This window comes from Asparagus officinalis, chromosome 3 (assembly GCF_001876935.1).
Source record: "Asparagus officinalis chromosome 3, Aspof.V1, whole genome shotgun sequence".
Taxonomy (NCBI): Eukaryota; Viridiplantae; Streptophyta; class Magnoliopsida; order Asparagales; family Asparagaceae; genus Asparagus; species Asparagus officinalis.
The window spans coordinates 36,044,018-36,053,823 of NC_033796.1; the positions used below are offsets into that span (position 1 = coordinate 36,044,018).

At 36.1% G+C, this 9,806-nt stretch overlaps 1 protein-coding gene across 1 annotated transcript in view; it reads right to left on the reverse strand.

The window, feature by feature from the left end:
* Window positions 1-1,720, reverse strand: part of LOC109833788 (adagio-like protein 3) — a 2,503-nt gene extending 783 nt beyond the window's left edge. The window contains 2 exon segments of the mRNA XM_020401604.1: window positions 2-916; window positions 1,412-1,720. Of these exon segments, the coding sequence (XP_020257193.1) occupies window positions 2-916; window positions 1,412-1,701 (1,205 nt within the window). The 5' untranslated portion in view covers window positions 1,702-1,720.

Genomic DNA, 9,806 nt, shown 5'->3' on the forward strand with positions numbered 1-9,806 from the left:
TGGTTGCTGAGCGTCCAAATCCAATACAAACACATCATTGAGTAGTCCTTGTTGTCCACAGCCACCGAAAACTACTAGCCATGAGCCGTTGAGACACGAGAGAGTATGCCCCCATCGCCCTGGAGGTGATGAGGAAACTTTAACCCGATGCCATTCTGGATTGTCTGCTTCGAGATTGAGAACGAATGTATCGTCCATCGGCTGCATGTTGATCCCTTCACCTCCAAAGAGCACAAGGCGGTTGCCAACAGCGCAGGCGCTGAAATTGCAGCGAGAGGGCTCGACTCTACCTCCAACTGTGAATTTCTTCCAAGTGGCGGCTTCTAGGGTTGTCAGTTCCCTCGCTAGACGGCCCCACCCTAATTTTCTTGTACTTAGCTCTAATTTTCCGGTCACGTCTTGTCCCCAGGCGTTTTCGCAAACCATTTTGCGCAGATGTTCGTTTTTTGTTAATTCACGCATTCTTGTGCAAACCGATCCTATAGAGGCCACATCTCTAGGGGTTAATCGGGATAAGATGTTGTGGGCTAGTACTTCATCAGAGAGCTGAAGTATTGCACAATGATTTGGAGTATGTTGGGTATCGATGTTAGCCTCCGAGGTTGGGGATCTGAAGTTGAAGTGGGTTGTTTTGTTGCAGGAGGAGTGTTTGAAGACTGGGTAGGATAACCGATTGAGGTCGATGTTTGCTTCTGAGAAAATTTGGATGCCTATAATGTGGGTAACTATGCCATCGTCGCCTATGGGCATGAGCCTTAAACGGTTTACTAAAGGAGTTCCATCCTTCCTGAAGTTGAGAAGCTCACCTTGGAATTCAGTTCCTTCATTGAGACATCGATGGATCTCCGATACGGTCATAGGATCCACCAATGGATGTCTTCTTTGAGCTTGGGGGTCTCGAAATTGCAAGAATCGACTGCATAACAAAAGTATAGTTCAAATATTAGTTCATCTGGATATGAAGATTTTTTTTTTTGTCTGTTCTTACTTCACCTTATTTGCCTACAGAAATAGGTAACATCTGATGAATTATATACACCTAAAGAGTTTACTGGAGTTTTGTCCATTTAGTCTCTTTGGCATATATTGTACATAAAGATTTAGACAAATTTCTATTCAAGGCAAGCATCAGACCTATGAAAAAAATCATGAATATATGAATCTATATTTTTTCATCCTTTATTGAATTGAATCTATGCTAAATTGAACAGAGAAGACACTACATCAGGATGCACATGTAAATTTCATAATTCATGGGTCTGTTTAATATGCACCGAACTACTGATACCAATAAAAAATAATTCGAACAAATTTGCAAAAAAAAAAAAAAAATCAGAAAATTCAAAGAATTCGCAACATGGGCCAATGTTAAATCCTCCAGAAAGAAACATAAAGGCGAAAGAATCCGTACCAATTCCTGCCGAGGACTTCATCGGCTCGATACCCCGTGGCCTCTTCAAAGATGGTATTAACGTAAATAATGGGGAAATCAGGCTCCAGAGCATCAGAAACAACAAAGGAGGCTGAAGGTCTAAATTGGTGGCAGAACGGACTGCTGTTTTTGTTGCCAGCAAACACGTCATCATCATCATCATCATCCTCTGCTTCATTCTCTTCTTGTTCCCAATCCATGAAATCTTCATCGTCTTCTTCCTCCGTGAAGCACTTTATCCTCTTCCCTCCATTCTCTCTCATCCCCATCTCTCTCTCTCTTAAAAAAAATTCTGTGTCTCGGTGGAATGAGGAGAAGAAGGGGTCGGTTTAAGTATATAAAAACCAGCAGGGGATTGAAAAAAGGCCCTTTGAATTGGAAAATATTTACTAAAGTGCCATCCATCTGACAAATATCTGCTTGTCCTTTTGGGGCGTCAATTTGGGAAAAAAACATTTCCCTGTAGCTAAAAATTGACAAACATCTCCTTTGGTTACGTGTAAAACTCTAAAACAGTCGGTTTGTCTAATTAATAATTATCATGCCTTTTAATCATGCTTCAGTTTTGATGTTTTATTTTAAAGACATGTTCAGATAATTTCCACATTTATATATTCAATAATACTTATTATGTCTCAAGTGTTATGCTAGTTGAGAGGGTTATCTGTAACTTATCCTTTATTTTATTATAATCTCTATTTCTATTAACTCTTTCATTATGATTCTATCATAATTATTTTCTCAACCTAAACACTTGTTAGCATACTTCATTTGTTCAAACCGTTTTAGAGTATTTTCTTATAATTTATTATTCACCTCTAATTTTTGCAGATAAGAATATTAAACTAATAATAACTGTGAAATTTCATGTTTGAATTTTCAAAAAAAAATCATGATTTTACATTATAGATGAAAATATACTACTTTCAATGCATTTCATTTTTTTAATAGATTTAAATTTAAAATAAGTAGAAACAGAATAGGACATGTTAATCTGAATACGAGACAACCCATATGAAAAAAAAGAGAAAAAGATTGTGTTTCTTTTTATTTATTCTTTTTCAAAATACTAACGGATTTCTTCTTTCTTCGTTTTAGCTAAAAATTTTTCTTTCATTTTAAGCTAATCAACTTTAGTATTTTACCGGACAAGCTTACCAAACATTTCCATTTATTAAAAAAACATTTATAGAACTATAGCTGCCCGAGGACAAAATCGAAGTTTCCACTTCGACGCAAAGGCAACTGCCGGTGGTACCATTCGTAATTCTAGTTGAATTCCAAGGTTTAAAGTGGTTCCGGATAAAATTCTGCTACTTGTTTGAACTTGACACGTGTCGGTAATGAAAAAACCTCAACAAATATCTTAGAGTGGGGTCACCTAGGCTACCATTCGTTCGATGCCACGTGCCACTCGAACCGACCTGCGAGATTTTTTGTCCTACGTCTGCAAAATATCTAACGGGAGGGGGATATTAAGGTTAGCGTCTTCGTTCTTTTGGGACGGCGCAGTCTTTATGAAACATCTTCAATGATAACTTCTTTTTTTTTACGGCTATTGACACAAACCCAACCCCCCCCCCCCCACCCCCCCCCCCCCCCCCCCCCCCCCCCCCCGCCCCCCCCCCCCCCCCCCCCCTCCCCCCCCCCCCCCCCCCCCCCCCCCCCCCCCCCCCGCCCCCCCCCCCCCCCCCGCCCCGCCCCGCCCCGTCCCGCCCCTCAATAGTTTTTTTTTTTTTGAAATCCTTCTATAAGCGTAACCCCCCCGGTCTGCCCCACTTAAAAAAATTCATTGGTAATTTATCTATCCATGTGAAAATTGTGGACGCCTAATTTGGCGATTTTCTGATAAAATCTAAAAACTTGGAGGGGCTTTTTTTTAATCCCTAATTTTGGGGGGTTTTCTGATATTTTGAAAGTTATAAGGGTCTATCTGATATTCATCCAAAATTAAGAGGCCTTTTCTGATATTTAGTCTTTTATTTTCGAGCGGTGATCGTTACATTACTATTCATACACTGCTTTTATACTACAAAATAGAAAAGTGCGAGGCCTATTCTTTTTAGCTTTTTTTTTAAAAGAAATTGATTACTTGTAAAAAAAAGTCCACTATTCTTTTTCTTATATGGCCTGTTTGGATGGAGGACAGAAAGAGAAATCTAATTTTAACCTTGTTTGGGAGTTACATTTAAGAGGGCAGAGGAGGGGAATGAGGGAGAAATTTAAGCCAAAATCTTACACCCCAAATTGAGGTGTAATGAAAGGAAAGGGAATAAAGGGGAACTTTTTCCCCTTCCTTCACCTTCATTCTCTTCCCTAAGTCATCTCCCAAACACAGCATTAGTGTAAAGATAGTATAGAAGAGAATAATGTAGATATCACTATTCTTTATTTTTGGGCTCAGATCCAAAATAGTACTTGTTACTAATGAAGGAATTTCTTTCATTCTCGCTTGTGTAATTGCAAGACGCTCAGAATATTGAATTGGATAGATTTCTCCAGCTTGTGAAATTTTTGTTAGACCCTAGAGGGGGGGTGATTAGGGTCTTATGCTAATCTAATCTGATTAAATGCCAATTAAAAACTAATTAATACGTTATCCTAGCAAGTATAAAATACAACAAGATATGTGAGCTAGGATAAACAATATGAACAAGGGATATATCCTAGCAATGAGATATACTATGAGTTATACGCAAGGATATATAAACACAAGGGTAAACAATGTAAACAAGATAGTGGATCATATAAATAATGAGCTAATGACAATGGCGATAAGAAATATAAACACAAGTATAAATAAACGCCAAAGCACACTCAAACACAAGATATGATCACGGAGTTCGGACCTTCCGTCCTACGTCTCCGCTCCCCACTCCCGGGGAGAAATCCACTATCAACTCCGGGTTTTCTACGTTCACCCGAACAACGTTTACACCTCACACTCGGTTTTCTAGCTAACCGAAAACTTTACAGTCAACACTCTTGCAATCACACTCTACACCCACTAAGTGTTGGAACTAGACGTGTCTCCCTCAAGTGTTAGGAATTACAACCTCTCGTCCCCTACCCCACTCCTCTTGGGACGATCCCCGACTCTCGCCACACACTTCTCTCTTGGTGTACAAGTTTAAAATTTAAATTTGTTTTGGTACCCAAGAACTCTTGGTACCAAAAGATTTAGGGACATGACCCCTATCATTAAAGCTCAAAGCCTTAGGGTTATGAACCCTCTTAGGCACATATGGTGCACTAACATGGTCAAAACAATATTCATTCAAATGACCCTTCCGATTGCAATTTGTGCAATGAAAGAGATCCATTTGTTTTTGTGGACCATTAGCTCGTGCACGGGAATCATTTGCAAATAAAGATTTTCTTTTAAAATTATTTTGCAAATGAGAAACATTCTTAAACAATGGTCTATTTGGAACATATTGCAATTTAGAAGCTTTTTGTATATCAAAGCAAAATTTAGCAAGATGTCCAAACCTATCACAAACATTACATTTAAAAGCATGTGGTCTACTAGAAGCATTTGGCAAATGAGATTTAATTTTCAAATCAAAACAATATTTGGCCAAATGACCAAGACGACCACAATGATCACATCTATACACATGAGCATGCTTATGATGAATAATGGGTGCATGTGTGTGTTCATGTGATGAAGAAGTTACATGAGATGCACAAGAATGATTAATATTCTTATGTTTTTGTACATCATAACAAAACTTAGCTAAATGACCTTGACGGCCGCAAATAGAACACTTATAAGTTTTGCTATACATGTGTGCATAATGAGTGGATGATCTTGATTTAGCACACATATCCATAAGCTTCTTATGATTATTAATGCATATTCTCAAAGTTGAATCTAAAGATGAAATACTATTTTTCATAAGATTCAAATCTTCATTTTTAGGCACATATGCATTTTTAGAAGTAGAACATAAATAGTCATTTATAAAAGAAGCTGTATTATTTTGTATGTTCTTTACTTCTAACATGGCATTATCTCTTTCATGAGTTAAACTAGCAACGTTTGAAGTTAAAGAAACATGATCCAATTTTAATTTTTCATTGTTTTCTTTAAGGATCACATTTTCATTAGAAATAGTTTCAAACTTAGATGCTAACAACTCATGATCGGATTTCAAAATTTCATGCTTGCTTTGTAAATTAATGAAATCATTTTGCAATTTGTTAAAGGCATGTAATAATTTTTCACTAGCACAAGCAAGTTCATCACTAGATAAATCATTAGTGGTTTCGAACTCGCAAACCTCACTAGGGTTATCGCCTAGTGGCCGTGTGCATGATGCCCCTTTTGAATTTGAAGCGGGATCCTCCAAAGCTTGTCGGATCGCCTCCAAGTCTCCTTGATGCGCTTCTATGAATTTCCATAATGTATAAGCGCTATCAAAAGAATCAAGCTTGTTAGACATAAATGAATCAAATGCATTTAATAAAAATTCTAACATAAGCTTGTTCATAATAAACATCTTTTTATCATGTTTGCTCCACTTGGATTTCTCCAACGTGGGCACAATATAAGCACAATCAATGATTTCCCATAAATCGATATTTTTAGATTGAACAAATATTTTGAATCTAAAACACCATTGAGCATAAGGGAAAGCATTGAATTTAGGAGCAATACTAGAATCATAGCCTAAACAAGATGCATCATTCATATCCATAATTTGTAAAAATATGCAAGCAAGATACAAATGCAATCAAAACAAGATTAGCACAAAAAGATAACTTGGATCTTTAACTCAAGGCGATTAGACCTTAAATCAAAGAGCACCAAGCTCTGATACCAATTGTTAGACCCTAGAGGGGGGGTGATTAGGGTCTTATGCTAATCTAATCCGATTAAATGCCAATTAAAATTAATTAACAAGTATATTCTTGCAAGATAGATATACAAGAGTTATGTGCAAGAATAAGCAATATGAACAAAGGTAAATATCCTAGCAATGAGATATACTATGAGATATATGCAAGGATATATGAGCTAACACAAGATGATATATCCTATCAAAGAGATATACAATATGATATATGTATAGGATATGTAAACTAACACAAGGGGTAAACAATCTAAACAAGATAGTGGATGATATAGATAATGAGCTAATGACAATGGCGATATAAGATATGAACATAAATATGAATGAACGCCAAAGCACACTCAAACAAGCAATATGATCACGGAGTTCGGACCTTCCGTCCTACGTCTCCGCTCCCCACTCCCGGGGAGAAATCCACTATCAACCGGGTTTTCTACGTTCACCCGAATAACGTTTACACCTCACAGTATCGGTTTTCAACGCTCACCGATCAACGTCACTCCTCACACTCGGTTTCTAGCTCACCGAAAACCTCACTACACACTCGGTTTCTAGCTCACCGAAAACCTTACAACACTCACAAAGTAAATACAACAAATTTGTTCTCTACAATAGATGAGAACACAATGAAAGCACAACTCAAAGTTACAATCTCTCACCACCCAACTATACTATGTATGCAAATACTATAAGCTCAATGTGGGTGTGTGTAACAATGAGTAAAATAAAATCTAACTCAATTAACAAACTAGCAATAATAAGAATATGAAAATCAATAATGAAATTGCTAGAGAAAAGAGTTAGAAAACTTCTCTAAGAACACAAGAAGAGGATGAAGGGGATTGAGAATGAATCCCTCAATCTGCAGTGAAAACTTCCTCCTTTGTAAACAGAAACCCAAACTCAAAACAAACAGTAAAAACCTTAAACCCTTGCTTAAACTTTTCTTTTCTTTTAAAACATTTCTTAGTTGGCTTGAGAGTTGAAGACAATGGGGTATTTATACCCTCTCACAACTCAGCCAAGAAACCAGAGCAAAAAGACAAAAAGGCCCCCAGAAAAACTAGCTCAGAAATAGCCGTTAGAAGTCCAACGGTCATATTGTCGGTCGACCGAAAATCCCGTCGGTCGACCGATGAGAGCAAAAACACGAAGAAAACTTTCTGGACTAACGTCGGTCGACCGGAAATTCTGTCGGTCGACCGATTTGAGCTCTCGGTCGACCGGACCGGTCGACCGATGACTCTCTGGAAAAATACTGACGAATGGTCAATTGACCGGTCGACCGTACCGGTCGACCGAAAACTGACATTTCCAGAAAAATCGGTTTTAGAGCTGATTTTAAAACACTGTTTAAAAATATCAAATAAATTCAGAAAAATGTAAAACTTTGGGGAATGATTGTAGACATGATAATACACATGCTACAAAAACTGGTTTTCTAAAAAGACTTCCCAAATGAGAAATATCATCATTTTGCAAAATAGTCCAAAACATGAAAACCTGAAAATTGATATTTTGATATTTTGACTTAAACAACATTTTGAAACCTTATGAAATGATTGTATAGACTTGATAAAAGATATAACATGTTGTTATGAAGTCTATAATCTAGAAATATAATATTTTCATAAATTTGCATATTCTATGCAATATATTCAAAACACGAAATATGATTTCATTAAATATAAGCTTGTTAAAAGTGAAATCATATATAGGCATATAAACATGAAACAAAATAGTATTTTCCAATTCTATTCATTTGTTTCATAGTAAAACTTGAAAACTATCAAACCAAAACATATATGTATATATATAACTATATATATACAAAATCCAAAACGTGTATGTGTGTATATGATTGAGCTTAAAGTACTAACACACATAATATAAATTCCTAAACTAAATTACCCAAGCAATGATCTTGATCTTCAATAAGCTTGACTTGGTAATCTCGCGGATGAAGCTTGAACTTGGATCTTGAACTTTGAATAGCAAGGCTTCACCGACATTCCGCCAACCTCCTTTGGATATGATCGTTGAAGCTCTATTCCATCCATCCTCCAACTACGTTGTTTGTCTACAATATATAAGAATGTACAAACACTAGACAAACAACATTAGTAATAAATTGTTTGTTAAACATCATCAAAACAAGAAGGCCAACAATTTTCTGTCCATTTTTCTCTTGATATTAGTTCTAATGTTCTTGCATTACCTGGACACAATATGATCAAGAGATGGAGTTGATAACAAACTCTAATAAATAATTAATTAATTACAAAAAAATATGGACTCAAAATGCCGACATAAACTGATATCTAAATTTCAAATTGGTCTATTGGTAGTATTATATCACATCTCTACCTGGCTTTACTCAGCAAAATTCTTACTTAGGCGTTTTTAATCCCGCCAAATATAACTCCATGCAAATTAGCATCATCGTATACTGTATACATATATTTTGATATCTTATAAGGGCGGATGAAAATGAATATTTGAATCTTTTCAATGCAGAATATAACTACATAAGGAGCAGGGTTTTCCTCCTAGACACCACCTTCAGATAGAGTTAATCTATACAAATAATCTTTAATTATCAATCTATATATAAATCATCTTTAAAAGGGGTTTTCGTTGCAATCAAACACCCGAACGGCCGAACCCACTTTTTAGTTAAGTTTTTTGATTTTGCTGTAAAGATTTATTGGCATTTGACAATTAATCATTACAGCAAATCAAGAAACTTGACTTAAAAGCGGATCCAGGTGGTTGATGACAACAAAAATCCATTTAAAGATGATGTAGATATAAATCGACAAACAAAAATGATTTTTATAAAATGATAATAGTTTCTTGAAGAAGAAAAAATGAAGCCATTGAGTATTCCGAGCTAACTGTTGGAATAGTGTGGCTGTAAACAGTGGTGGTGGTTAGGCGAAACAAATTACACAATGAAAATGATTGATACGATGCTATATGCGTGTAACAATTAAGTATTTTTATTCAGTTGTTAATCTTTAATATTTAATTAACTAGTTTTTAACGCTATATGCACCGTGCCGGGTCCGATTCTTAGTTTAGAGCGAAATTATGCTTAATATATAGACCATTATATGGGATTTAAACATAGGAAATGACATTCATATTATCATGACATCATTGTTCTGAGTTCTCCCTAATATGTCTAGATTTTGATGTTACGATGAAGAACAGTGATCTCTCTCTTTATAAGATACGAATAGAAATAAATTACTGATTTGGGTAAATAATCAATGGCTCTTGCTTAGTGATATGATTAGTAGTTGGTTTGACAAAGGAACTTCCCTATTGACCTTTCGGACTATGATTAGTAATCAGTAACTTGTCTATAATTGACATGATTTTTTTTTCTTTCCTATTTTGGTTATTTTAGAAGCTAGATATCAAGTTAAAATTACTTTATTTATTGTTTTATACGCCCGGTAGTCCTCATCAAACCCATTTACCTGATGCACAGATAAGAATCCGAACCC